This window comes from Ursus arctos, unplaced genomic scaffold (assembly GCF_023065955.2).
Source record: "Ursus arctos isolate Adak ecotype North America unplaced genomic scaffold, UrsArc2.0 scaffold_2, whole genome shotgun sequence".
NCBI lineage: Eukaryota > Metazoa > Chordata > Mammalia > Carnivora > Ursidae > Ursus > Ursus arctos.
This window is the reverse complement of record NW_026622874.1, coordinates 48,103,222-48,118,252: the sequence shown is the minus strand read 5'-3', so window position 1 is coordinate 48,118,252 and position 15,031 is coordinate 48,103,222. Positions and strand designations below refer to the sequence as shown.

At 34.0% G+C, this 15,031-nt stretch overlaps 1 protein-coding gene and 1 pseudogene across 2 annotated transcripts in view; one reads left to right on the top strand and one right to left on the bottom strand.

The window, feature by feature from the left end:
* BRINP3 (BMP/retinoic acid inducible neural specific 3) overlaps positions 1-15,031 on the bottom strand; it is a 376,710-nt gene that overhangs the window by 121,482 nt on the left and 240,197 nt on the right. For both annotated transcript variants that reach the window (XM_057315546.1, XM_026517375.4), the window contains exon 5: positions 5,123-5,228. In XM_057315546.1, the coding sequence (XP_057171529.1) occupies positions 5,123-5,228 (106 nt within the window). The remainder of the gene's footprint in view (positions 1-5,122; positions 5,229-15,031) is intronic.
* LOC113268758 (small nuclear ribonucleoprotein-associated protein B-like) lies at positions 1,406-2,415 on the top strand (annotated as a pseudogene).

Sequence of the window (15,031 nt, the reverse complement as noted above, 5' to 3'; positions counted from 1 at the left end):
GCAAGAGAGGTAACACAAGCAGGGGGAGTGGGAGAGAAAGAAGCAGGCTTCCAGCAGAGGAGCCTGATGTGGGGCTCGATCCCAGAACACTGGGATCATGCCCTGAGCCGAAGGCAGATGCTTAATGACTGAGCCACCCAGGCGCCCCTGACGTTGATATCTCTTAAGAAATAATTCAAAAATGAAGATAAGGTGATATGATTAATATTTAGGGTTTCCTACTGGTTTCATATTTATTATGATATTTCAAAAAAATATAGTTTCAATTTCAGCATTTCTTCTACATAGGAAAATTTAATAAAAAAGTTAAATATTCAAAGTGATCAGTAAAAAAAATAAAAATAAGCATAAAAGGAAAAATTTGGCCCTACCTAATTGCTATTTATTACAAAATTGGATATTTATGATTATGTTTATATCTATCTGTATACCAATCTATCCCTAAAAGAAGAAAACTGGAATTCTGTAAAACCACACTAAAAATAATAAAGTTTTTTTTTGGGTGGGGGAGAAGTCTAGAGACAGACCACTCAAAATTTTGTAATTTTTTAACCAGACCGGTAACATAAACAATAATTGATACTTAGATAACTTCCATTGCCTTGGTAGATAAGTCAGAGTAACTTAGGAGTATCTCCTAGGGATTTTTTTTTTTTTTTAATGTACAGGAACAATAGAGTAAAAACATCACTGGGACTGTAATTATGGAAGGTCTGCTTAGTGCTGAGACAATGCTTAAGGAAGCTGAGTTCTGAGCCTAGGATGTTCTGTGAAAAAAAGCATATGAAGAAGGGCACTGGAAATTATTAATGAAAGTCTAATGGAAATGCTGCAAATAAAAATACACAAATTGGAGTTAAGAAATAATCGATGGATTCAATAGCAGGTTAGAGAGAGCTGAAGAGATAATAAGCAAACTGGAATATGTCAGAAAAAATATTGAATACAGAAAAATAAAAGACAACAAAAGAATATAAAATACAGAAGACAGTATAAAATATATATAGGTCATGACTGAAAGGTCTAAAATATATTTAATGGAACCCCAGAATAAGAGGTAAGAAGGAAAAAAGCAATATTTGGGGAATAAATATATTAGAAATTCATAAAATTGATGAGACATCAAGAAAATTGTAATTTGCATCACACAAATATATGTTCTAGCAAGACAAAAAACAAAGTGAAAATGCCCAGCTGACCCATGCTCTTCAATGCTGTTTTGCTCCTGTTCCACCTAAAACAGTGTGAGAAACTAAGGAATCCCTTGGACATGATAAGGTTGTCATCTAAAATGTTCATCATATATTAAACAGACCAAAAGTAGTGATCTGTTGCATTAAAAACATTTCTATTTTAAAATAAAAATATATTCCTTTATGTACCAATGAAATCGAATCCTGGCCAGAGCAGCAAGATGCTGCAGCACTTGGATTACAGGGTGAGGGGCATCCTGCAGCACAGCCCTATCTTCTCTGGCACCTTCAGGCTTTCAACAAGCAGAGGAATTTGAAACTCTGTGACTGTAATGAGTTCAAGACAAAGAACTCAAAACAACAGAAAGGGAAGAGAACCGAAGCACAGGTCTGGTGCTGCAGGTCTGGTAGGACCTGGTCTTAATGACAGTAGAAGAACCTCCACTCAAAGATAATGACATTGCCCGAGTGCCCTTTGCAAGCTGCCAGGAGCCCAGGGATTGGTAGAGCTGCTGGCAGAGGAATCCCAGTTGGTGTTCCGATGCCCCAGGCTCCTGCAGGACTCACTGGGCCAGTCCCAAGGGGTGGTGTGTTATTGCAACAGGTGATAACCCTGCAAGGAACAGGCCTGTTTACAGCCGCTGCCATTGCTGCCGCAGCCAGGATTTCAGGGACCCCAACCCAATATCCAACTGGCTGTGGGGATCCTCCACCATCTTATGGACCGAGGGTCACCCTCTCCAGTCATGATGGGCCCAGCACCTGGTGTGAGGCCTCCCATGGGTCCCCCAGTGGGGATCGCCACTGGATGAGGAATTCCAATGCACATGCCCACTTTAGGAAGTGGCCCCCTCCCCGGGGGGATGCCTTCTTTGACCCTTGGCCACAGAGTTATGGAAGCAGCTCCACAAAGGTGGGGGCTTGATTCCCCAGGGCCACATTACCACAGACCTGTTTGTGTGTTAAACCCTTGTTCTTGGTGTTTCACAGGACTGTCTGGTTTCCCTTTCAGGGTCCCCTTCCCCAGGAATGCACCCACTGAAGCCCTAGACTCATCTTGGCCCTCCTCAGCTCCCTCCTTGTTTCCTGTAGGGCTGTACATAGTCCTTGCACTTCCTTGTGGCCTGTGAAACTGGTTTATAAGAAACTATTAAGAATATCAAAAAAGAAAATAAAAGAAAATTTGTTCCAATACATTAATAGAGAAACAAAATCAAAATAGTTTTATGAAGCAGTATCATTCTATTTTTATTATAAACAAAAAAAAAAATACATGGTGACCTATCATTAACAATTACATTAAATCTCCGATTTGATAATAAACCAGTCCTCTGTCAATTTTGTTGAAATAAAACATTAGGAATGAACTGATCTGGAAAAGTATTTGTTATTCAATCATATGAATCATTCACATCCTTGTTTCTGGGAATTTTACCAAAAAGTTATTACCAAGACTCAATAAATGATTTTTCATTACTCCTCTACCCTTTCACTCAGAAGTACCTTGCTTGATATGTTAAATTCATAAGGGGTTGAAAACACTGGAATATTATTAATCTCAATAAATATTTTCTAATACTCCCTTAAGAGTTACTTTTTATTATATATATTACATATATCGTCATTAATAATTTGCAGTTGTAGATACAACTTTTCAATTTTTGAACTGTTTGTAATATAGTTGGCAAAACAGATCTCAAAGTCAAACAGGTAAATCCAGCTTACTCAATGCCAGAAAACATTTGATTTCATTTTTTTAAAAATCAGAATTAACGTACTATGTGCATCTCTTTGACATCTCATTTCTGACTGTCAATTCTAATATAGTTAAATCATGCAGTTTTGTGGGGCTTTTTAAAGATTTTATTTATTTATTTGACACAGAGAGAGAGAGAGAGAGCACAAGCAGGCAGAGCAGCGGCAGAGGGAGAGGGAAAAGCAGGCTCCCTGCTGAGCAGGGAACCTGATGCCAGTCTCGATCTTAGGACCCTAAGATCATGACCTGAGCCAAAGACAGACACTTAATTGAACCAACCAGGTGCCCCTTAAATCACGGAGTTCTGTCCTAAATTTTTTGCTTAATGCTTTTACCTTTAATAATTCTTATTGATGCTTTCTTTGCTCTAATAAATTCTACTTTGAGACACCAGTGTTTCCAATTGCCACATATAGTGACTTAAAATCTCTTATACCCTTCATGTATCATGGTAATGTTGATCCAGAATCTAATGCTTCCATTTTTTTTTAAGTGGAGAAAGGCTGCTATTAAAGGTGAGGTTGAAAACGTGAATCAACATGAATATTTAGACTATAAATATAGATGCAGTTAAGAAAGAACACGTGGGAAGTTGAGGAGTCTGATACTGATTTCCTGAAATTATCTTTCGAAAGGTCTTTGTACCACAGGGATACAAATAAAGTTGTGATAGGCAATTGAAAATACAGGCCTAGAAAATAGAAAAAGACATAAATAGACGTGCAGATTTCTGAGTTACTCACATAAATTGAAAAAAAAAAAAATAGACCCAATAATTATTCAAAAGAAAACTGTTGCTTCACTTATTCATGTGTTTTTTTTCCAAGATATATAGGAGGTTGAACTTTGCTTTTATAATATAATATTCTGAAAACTAAGCACAGTGATTCACAAATAGTAAAAGTTAAAAAACATGTTAATAAATAAATGTTAATAACAATTAAATAAATATCTTTTTGATATAAATATTCTTTATTTTTTTTATGAAACGTAATTTTCTGAGGGCAAGTTGATCCATACATTTAAAAAGGAGTAAGCAATAGGGAATTACAAGTAATATTGGTAGATTGCATTTGTTTAAATTAGAAACAATATTTCAATAACTTTAAATCTAAGATTGATAGTGAGAAATTGGATGGCATTTAAAGTTTAAATTTTTAAGTACTTTCTTTGTAATTTATATATAATTCAAAGTAGACGAGATTCATTTATTATTTACCATAAATTTAAATAACCCAAAGCTGTTACATTTTTCAAAATTGAAAAGTTGAGGAAAAATGTCAGAATTTCTGGAAATTTTAAACATTCTTATGTAAAACTGAATAATGTAAATGCAGCTCTAACTTATGCAATTAAAAAAGGTAGACAAGAGAAAAGGTAGACTAGAAAAGAACAACTCGAAATCATCCCTTTGATCAATCCACTTAACTTAGCCAATGTGTCATCAAAGACTTTTCTGAACTTCTTCAACTAGTACAGGTTTACACATGTGTATTCATAACCTTTCTTACCCGTATGAATGAGTAAGTACACACACCAATAACCTGTTTGGGGGCAGTATATATCTGTTACAAGTTATTTAAAAATCCTCTATTGAAGTATCTCACAAATTATAGGAATAGAAAAAAAGGTAAATTATTACTATTTTCACATAATCCACCTTTATAATGGAAATATAAATATTTTGTTAATATATTCTCAAATATGTTTCTATCTGTCAGAGGATAAATGCAGTTCTAGCCACGATATTAGGTTATATTTAAAATGTCAACAGTTCATGCTACTGTGTGCATAAGTATAGTTACAACTTTTACTAGAATCTATGAGGAAAATGTCAAAACCCAGACAGACCTATGAAAAAACTGCCACATATTGAGACAAAGATTACTGTAATGGAAGTAAAAATATTATCACGATACATTTTCAATTACTACAGATTACCTATTTTAAGAAGTAAAGTGAATTTTGACATTTCCTTCATCTGGTCTAGAACATTACTATCAGTTAAAAATTAGGAAATTAGCCTTTTATGAGAATTTTAACAGCCTAGTACTGCATGTACAGCATGTTTAAAACAACAGCAACAACAAGATGAAGAAGAAGAAGAAAGAAATCACAACTGGATAATTGTTATCCAGACTGGGAGAGAATTAATGAAATTTTAGCCACATACCTTGCAACTGAATCTTATTCTCAGGACTCTGAACCAGAACAGAACTGACAGAATCTAGGTTGTCATAGTTACTGCAGCCAAGAGGACCAGTCCGTGTTTCTGTTACCTGACAAACAAAACATCAACTTTATTATATAAATCAGAGTTTACCATGTTCTTTTGGCTCAATGTAGTTGTCACACGCTGATATTATACGTCTGACGGTAAACATCACTGAAAGGCCTGGGATCTGATACATACCAACAATACACACACCTAAGCCCAGAGAAAACAAATAACTTCCTTTGTCTTCAATTCCATTTTCTTCCCTTTGGCCAGGCATAAATCTTCTGGGAAAATAACAGAAGCCCTCTTTGGTCAAAAGCATCACTCACCTAAGGTCATTGATTTTACCCAAGATATGACAAGGGCATGCTCCTTTAGATAGAGCACAAGTTTTGACTCCTAGGAGAATTGTTTTTTTGTTTGTTCATTTTTCCTCAATAAATCAGACCTATCTGTCAGGCTACTGTCTAAAAACGGATTTTATTATTTTATTCTACTTAAAAATCTATAATTTTCCTGTCTTATATGGTGTCATCAAAGTCCTGACTCTTCTGTTTGGCTTCCCTCTGTCCCATTTCTCCCCAACAGGCATAAATTGCTATGGAGCTGGACATTCTTAATTCTATGCCTTTGCTTATACAGCATCCTTCACCCTCATCTCTCTTTTCTCCTCTAATTGGTTTTATCTATCCTTGAGACAAAGCACATTTTCAAACACCCACACAAAGTAATTCCTTGATGACTTCTACTTGTATTTTTTTCCCATTTTTATCAAGTTGTAGTTTGTAGTGCTCAGCCTTAACACTTAACTATGGAATCATATATTGCGGACTGATTTTTCTGATCAGTTGGGAGGTATAGTATCGGGATGTATAGTATCAGAAGATGAGGAGTTTATAGTCAATTATGGGAGACTGGAAGTTTATCTTCAGTATGACTTAAAAAAGCATATTTTAAAGCAGGGAAATATTGTAATGGTCTTTGTTTTTTAAAAAGATACTCTCCACTCAACAACCAGAATGTTTTGCAAAAAATAATTCAGATAATTTCTTTTCACTATTCACAACTCCCTGATGGTCTTCCATCTTACTGAGGGTAAAAGCTAGAGCCCTTCCTAAAACTAAAAATGTCACATGACCCAGTTATCCCTGTTAATCTCTGAACTCATCCCCTCTCCTCTTCTCCTCGTTTATTCTGCCCCAACCACACTGGCTCTTTGCAGCTCCTTGAACATGTTAGTTATCTTCCTGCCTCAAGATTTCTGACATGCTGTTCCTGTGTCTGGAATGCTCTTCCTCAAAATATTTTTAAGCTTGCTGTTTCACTTCTTTCAAGTTTTGTTCAAATGTCATTCTCTTATGACTCCTTGGACTAACCTATCTTAAGTGAATACACCTCTCCACACTTCCCTCTTTCAACCATTGTTTCCTTTCCTCCTTACCTTGTTCTACTTTTTCCACAGTAGTTATCAGCTTCTAACATGCTGTGTAATTTATCCATTTATCATGATTACTGCTGACACTTCTCATTGGAATGCAAGCTGCACAAGCACGGGAAATACTGCCTATTTTGTTCACTATAGCATCCACATCACATATTAGATTCTTGTGTAAACCCATGGGCGTTGATTAAGAGAAAGAGAAGGAGACAGTGTAAGGGGAAAATCATAACAAGGAAGACATTAAGGCCATTATCTAGATGATAAAGGCCTGAATGAAGCAGTGGCAATAAGATTTATCTGAAGAAGATAGAGTATGAAAAATAGATCTGGTAAGATTATGAAACACTGAAAATATACACAATGGAGACAGGGAAAGGCAACTAAGGTTTCTAGCATAAGTGATAATATTAAGATATGTTGCAACGAGGCTCCACTGTGGAGAACATGTAAGAGAGCTTGGTTTTGAGCATTCTGACTCTCAGTGGAATAACATTCTCCATTGGAAGCATCCAGAAGGAGTGACCATGCAGATCTATTTCTTAGAAGTTATGTCAAAGATGGGATTACTAACTTCAGAGTCAAACATAATCAAAGACAAAAGGAAAGCTATGTCAGCTGAGTGAATGTATAATTTGTATCATGACAACTCTATCATTGTTTGTAAATAACAAGCTCTTTAGAATAACAAATATTGACTATGGGTGCATAGCAACAGTTGAGAATGCAGTTTATCGTGGGCAAGGCAATAGTTTTTCCCTAACATTACACCAACTTTGTATACTCCCTACCACTGTTCTCTCATGGTGATATTGACCATCCCTTAATTTGTTCAGGGGAAATAATTTCTGATGTTGATATATATAACATACATGTATGTGTGTGTGTGTATAAATGGTATTTAAATATAAATGATTATTAACAAAAGGGTAAAAAGAGGATTAAAGGCATCAAAGGAAATACTTAGGCTTTAAGTTAATTCAAATCTTCATGTTTTGAGAATTGATGTATCAAATGGGAAAACAATTTTTATTTATTTATTTTATTCATCTATTGGAAGGAGGATGTTGAAAGCAAGGGAATGTAGTCTTTAAGATCCCAAAACAATGCCCTTTCTGGGGTGTTACTGTGGTTTGTGGTTGGGTCTGAGCATCATGAGGAAAATTACATGTGCTTGAGGTACTGGGAAGCTGAGGGACCAGTGTGGAGTTTGCAAACATGGAAGAGAGGACTCAACCAGCTGTAGGAAGTAAAATCGAACCTTCACAATCTATTAAGGACAAATTTGTCTTCAAAATATAACAGATGTGTTCTTTCCTTCTATAATTGACTTATGTGAATTGTGTTTTAAATATCATTAAAAATCAGAGAGGAGGGGCACCAGGGTGGCTCAGTTGGTTAAGTGCCTTCAGCTCAGGTCATGATCCCAGAGTCCTGGGATCAAGACCCTGAGTCGGGCTCCCTTCTCAGGGGAGAGTCTGCTTCTCCCGCTCATGCTCTCTCTGTCACTCTCTCTATTGCTCTGTCTCTCTCTCTCAAATAAATAAATCTTTAAAAAAGAAATCAGGGAGGGTACAAAAGATCCTTTCAACTTTTCCTATATTGTTTCTTTATTGTTTCATTAAACTACTGCCCAGTATTTTCACAGTTGGAGAATTTTACAGAGTGTAAAAGAAAAATGCACAGCCTTCCTAATTCAAAGAGATGCCTCACAAGTAATTATATTAACAGATAGTATAGGTTCAACTTTATTTAGGTTAAAAGAAAATGGTACAAATAATTCACTTGGAAATAAACAATCTTTATGATTTTCTCTCAAATTTCCCTACAGTCTGACATATTCTAAAGATGATATAATGCCACAGCAAAGCACTGGAGTTATGAAAATAATTCAGGGAGAACTAGTTGAAGAAAAACTATCTGAAGCAAAAACAATTTTTTAAATATTAAAACAGTGAAGAAAGTGGGACAAACTAAGAGCAAACAGAAAAACATACCACATTTCTAAATGAAAATAGTACTGTTAAACAGTCCATCATCTTCACACTCTGACATTATATACTTAAAATATTTGCAGTCAAGATCATAGTAATGCTACGTAATTTGAAGAAAATCAACTGAAATAAACATATTCGGGTCACTGTCTTAGCTCCACCACGTACTAAAGAGGAACCTACTTAAATTTCAAGGTTTTCTTGGGTGGAATGGCTAAAATTTTCTTACAGGCTAGTGTGATTGGGAAACAAAAATGAGATAATCCATGATAAGGGCTCATCCAGGCCTGACCCACAGTAATTATTTCAAGGTAAATATGAAGTAAGTGTAAGCATTTAGTATTAAAAAGCAAAGGCACAATAACATCTCAACTCATGCAAACTTATTGGGATTATACATACCCCAGCTCTCAATCAAGATTATAAGATCATAATACTTTTTCTGATATCAGTGCTGAATATTAACACTTATCTTTGTAGATAGAGAAAAAGGGCCTGAATTTTAAGCCATCCTAAATCAAACTCACCCACGAGTGAGACTAGGTAGAAGTTTTGGGTTTTTTGGGTTTTTTTTGTTTTTTTCATCCCCACAGTGGGCTTAAAATATTCAGTAAACCATGTTGTAAACAGATGTGCTGTGAAGTTTTGGGTTTTTAAAAAGATTTTGTTTAGTTTTTTGAGAGAGAGAATGATCAAGAGAGAGCACGTGCAGAGAGAGAGGGAAAAATGAGAAGCAGGCTCCCCACTGAGCAGAGAACCCAATGTGGGCTCAATCCCAGGACCCTGAGATCATGACCTGAGCCAAAGGTAGAGACTCAACTGACTGAGCCACCCAGGCACCCAAGACTAGGTAGAAGTTTTGTACAAGATCACATCAACATGCAATTAGAGTACAATATAGTAAGAATAATCCACAACAAGACTAAACTAGAAATATTGATATTGGAAAAAATAGATAGTTCAATTACATAAAAATGGCAAGAACAACAGCAACTATAGTGAAAATAGGAAAAATCTTCTCATCTGTAGTACAGAAGACAATCAAGGAGTCTCTCCAAACAAGTATGATTATATGACAAAATTTTTATCCATGTTGAGTGAAAAAAGTAAAAGAAAATATACATATACTTTGTAAAATTATATGTACACATCCATTATATATAGCTCTGTGAACCTGATACTGCTCTAGGCTTTTTTCAAAATGAAACAGAATATCAGTTTACCATTTTGACTAAACAGATTATTGTTTATCAACAATTCAGCATGAACATATGAATAGTATATTTCTTATTGCAAATCTATGAATGCACATTTTTTTAAAAGCCTGTAACGTTCCTGGAAACTTTATCTGAAATCAATAGGAGGACTTTTTTTTTTTTTTTTTTTTTTTACCTCTTAAACTACAAAAAAGACAAGAATGGCTTTATTCTCCATTACAAATCTATGAACTCTTTATTGGTCATGCAATAAGAAAAAAGTATGGAATGGTAGTATCCTTCTTTGTCCTAAGGTGTGATTTTTAATGACAAAATTTAATAAATGTTTATGTTGGAAATTCAAGCAATGAAATAAAAACTGCTTTTCTCTGCTGTTATCACATATTTACCCACTTCTGTTTACCAGACATGAAACGAGGAGCAACTGCTGTTCAACGCCATCTTTTATTCATGGACCAAATTTTCATGTACTTTATATTTTTATAGCTCTTTTCTCCTAATTTTTAAAAAAGTTTCATTTGCTTTGAAGTTATATTAGAGTATATTAAGGTAGTTTATGAATAATTTTTTATCAACATTGATTATTCATATGAAACAATAGAATATTGATAAGTACAGTGTAACTCATTTACAAAGTTATGCCTAGAGTTATTTAAAAACCAAATTCAATCCATTTTTAACTATCTTAAAAGGTTATATTTATTTTGTTTTCTTTCAAGGCCACAGTTATGACTATTCTATAATCTATCATCTAAAGATGATAAATCAATCTTCCACTAGGAACTAATTTAAGGATCCTTATTTCATTTTTATTTTGTTGCATACCCATAATTCAAAAAACACACATTTCACACTTATTTATAAAAAGCAGTTAGTCTTTTCCTAATAAACTCATGTATGAGTAGCAATAAAAAGTGCCATTTCCCAAGGGTAGAAAATTTTTTGAGGGAATAAATATAGTAAAAATTAAGAGATTATCCTTCTCAAGATATTTTAATATCATAATTCTTTATCTTACCACAAAGTTTTCTTTATATTTTATTATAGCATTTATAAAATTACACTCTTCTGTTTACATTATTTACTTATTTAACTATAAACCCCCTATTCATAATTACACACAGTACTTGACACATGGTAGGGATTCAATAATTGCAAACTAAGTTGGTGGGTAAATATCTTATTTTGTTAGAAATAACAAAAGAACACTTAGGTTGATTTATTAAACTTCTCTGAGAACCTCTTGAAGAAAATGCAGCAGGGCCAGCATATATAAAGTTTTAGAGCTATCGGGAGTCTTAGAAATCATCCAGTCTCAGCATCTCATTACACAAATGAGGTATCTGGAGCCCAGGGAGGTTATGGAGCTAGGTTGGTATCATGTAAGTAAAATTAGAGCTGGAACTGGGTCTGAAACCTCCTGACTCATCAATCAATGCCCATTATGAATATCATCATACTGGCTTTCCAAGCTCTATATGTAAGCTTTTTTAAGCTCTGCTTGCCTTGATCAATCTAATTCCTTCTCCCTTTCCCTTTCTCTCCTTCTATCTAGCAATAGAGTTACAATAAATATCAATTTAACTCGTCTAAATTGATGTATAGGTCAGTTAGAATGGTACAGTAATCTTGGGTCATTCTCATGAACAATAAATATTGCCATGAATGTGCTGGTTAATATAACTTGGATCGAAGGCCAAATGAATTACCTTTTATTCTAAGTATTAATTTATTAATAACTTGAAATATACCTTCCCACATATTCTTGTATTACTCTACATTAGACATTTAAATAGTAAAATACAAGTGTCGACTAATTTTTATTATGTCCTAATATAGGATCTTTTATAGTTGTATATGATTAAAGCTGTCAAACTAACAAACACCTTTAGAAAATGCTGATACTAAATGTGTATATATATATATATTTATATATGGTATAATATGTATGTTGTAACCAATAATATATGATAATTATATCATGATAGGATACTAAAACATATATAATTTTATATATGTAACTATATAAGTTTTTAGATATAAGTTATAATTAAATATATATAATATTTCTATCAGGATAGTCATCATTTATGATATATAATTATATGACATTAATGTGATACTTGATTATAAATTATACATAATAATTAGTAATTACATATGTGTATCATTTCTGTTTTTTCAAATGTGAATTCTGAGTTTAAAGATACTTTTACCATTTATTTTTTTCTTCTGCCAGTTATTAACTCTTATTTCATCATTTTACTGAGCACTTAAATCAAACTGCAATTCAGTGTAATCTGAGTTCTTTATCATGCTGCAATATTTCTGGAGATTAATATTTAATTAGGAAATGAATTTTCAAATGTGTTGTTAATTACAAAAAGCATATGAAAATGTTCATATTGGAATAAAGATATTCTAGTAGCAAGGACTTCGTTTTTAAAATTGCTTTATTACTAATAGTAAGTTTTGTGGGAAAAGTATAGATTCATTTACAAAGGCTCTGTCAAGTGAAAAATACATGAGTATATCAATACTAAATTTAATTGCATCGTCACACAATAATACACATTACACTTAGTCCATTACACACAATTAAAATCATGATTTAAAATGTATTTGACATTGTCAATGTTTCTTGAACCTGCTCTAACCATTTAATAGAAGTTTAAAATAGTACATGATATATAATCAATGCCCAGATGACTCATATCTTTACATGAAAAGCACAAACACGAATCAAATACAAATTCAATGTAAAGGAGCAAACACCATTGTTGAATTATTTATCTATGCAAATGACTTTATGCTGAAAACTATTTCTCCTAATTCTATTCCGCATAACTTCAATAACTAACACACTTTTAAATATTAGAATCATCCATTTATAGGATTGCATTTTTGAAAGCCATCGAGAGTTTATTCCCCAGGAGAAGCAGCGATACTTGAAACATGAGGATAAAATGTATGATTAAAAACAATATTAAGTTAGGTATATTCACAAAGCATGTACAAAATAAACAACAGAACTACGAATTATAAAATGTAAGGGATGAGACACAATGTAGATCAAAACATAGCATGTGAAATGAACTATTAAGGTGTGAAGAGAGTAATACAAAAACAGGGCACACATTTTGTTTAGGAACAAAAAAGAGTCTGTGTTCTTGGAGAGCATTTGCTTCAGTGCAGTTCTCACTTATACTTGCCACCATGAGTCCATGCAGGCCTATAATGACTGAGCGATTTTTTCATACCCCATAAATTACCCTCCATCAAAATCATACACAAGCACCCACATGTAAACCTGTTGAGAGAGACTGTGTACGTCCTTTGAGTACACATTAAAGTATAAAATTACACACGAGGGTAGAAAAAAGAAATTTTCTTAGGTTCTTAAAGTGTCTATTCAGTTTGATGTGGAATAAGGTAAACTGGAGAAAAATTTAGTCACAACAAGGTTGCCAAATAACATCAGGACTCCTTTGTGCTCAAACCGTGGTTACCATGGAATTTCTATATGTGGCACTTGATTGGTCTTGGAGAGGCCAAATCTATAAGCTCACTCCTACAGATGCTGTTTTGATTTATTTCTTAAATAAGGCAGAGCTAAAAATCACAGCAACTGAAAGAAACTATATAGCAAAGAAGGTTTTTATTAAGTTCCTAACTACATATATATACTCTTAGAAAATTGGCACTTTCCTAAAAGCTACATTTGCAGTAGTTGTAACTGATCAGGTTACATAAATGGTAACCTTGTACTTCATTATATGAAGTCTGAAGGAATATTGTTATTACACTAGAGTTGACTTAGAGTTTTCTGATGTATTCAATATTAATAATAAAATAAAAAGTGAAGTGAAGTTTCACTGCCACAGGGCAGTTACAAACAACAAACAGATTGCGCCCTGGTTCAGGGCCGTGGCATGCTGCCTGCATTCTGGTGAGAGCCATTAGACAGGCAATGCAGGTGTTGCTACCACCCTGGACCTGAACACCACTCCCCTCAGACCAGAGAAACTACATCTGAGGGAACTCAGGAGCCAGAGATTCTTTTCTGCTGCTTCACATAAAAAAAAAAATATATATATATATATATATATATATAATCCAAGGCAGTGTTCGTTATACCTATTTTAGAAATGAAAACAAACAGAAGTGAAATATTTAAAAAATGATATTATTTTCTTTGTTTATTCTATGAATTGCAATCGCATTGTCTTTTAGTTATTGAATCTACTTCAAATGACCACCAACTTTGAAACACAATGGCCAAAACAAACAAACAAAAAACTATTTTTAAACCCAAGTTCAGAATCCAATTTTTTTTGGAGGTATTGTAAATAAATCATCATATAAAACTAATAGTGTTTTATAATCATTTTCTTTTTTTTTTAAAGATTTTATTTATTTATTTTCAACAACACTGTTATCAACTACCCTTTTTTAAGTAAAAATACAGAACTAGGAGTCGCATGAAAGGTAAATTTAATATGACAAAAAAACTGGAATTAGGGTAGGGTCCTCAGCTCATTGCCTTTCCCCTGGAGACAATCTTCTCTAATTGCAGAAAAACATGCATGGGCTATTCCTTATGGTTTTTCTTATTCCTTTTCCAAATCCTTTCTGTATCTCTAGATCCAACCACTCCAAGATATGCCTCTATGTGTTTTCACTTTGATGGAATAAGAAAAGAAGCAGTTAGACTGAACATACCCAAGATGTTATCCACTCTAACCTACAATTGAGCAAATGCCACTAAGTTCACAAACAAGATCTGTTGCCAGGATGAGTGAGCAAAGAATTACACTAAACAGAGCCAAGCCCTTCACTTCATTAATTTCCATTTTATAGTTTATTTTATCACTATATTTCTAAATCTACCCATTCTGCCCATTTGGTACTCTACTCATCCGCAGTCTCACTCAAGCAGTTAATTGTGAACTGATGCTCCAGATGATATAAACATTTATCAATTGAATTGTCTATTTTGCCTCCCTTTGACAAAGTAACTAAAAAAATGTGCAGATGCAAATGTCAAGTATTGGAATAAAAGAACCTAGCACCACATTGGAGAATGATGGCAGCCGGATCAAGGATACTGCCAATCCATCATGGTTAGCAGTGCCCAGGAAGCATAGCCTGGGACAATCTGTCACTGTCAAAACGCCAACTGCAAAATGCTCTGCCATACTGGGAGAGTAAAGCA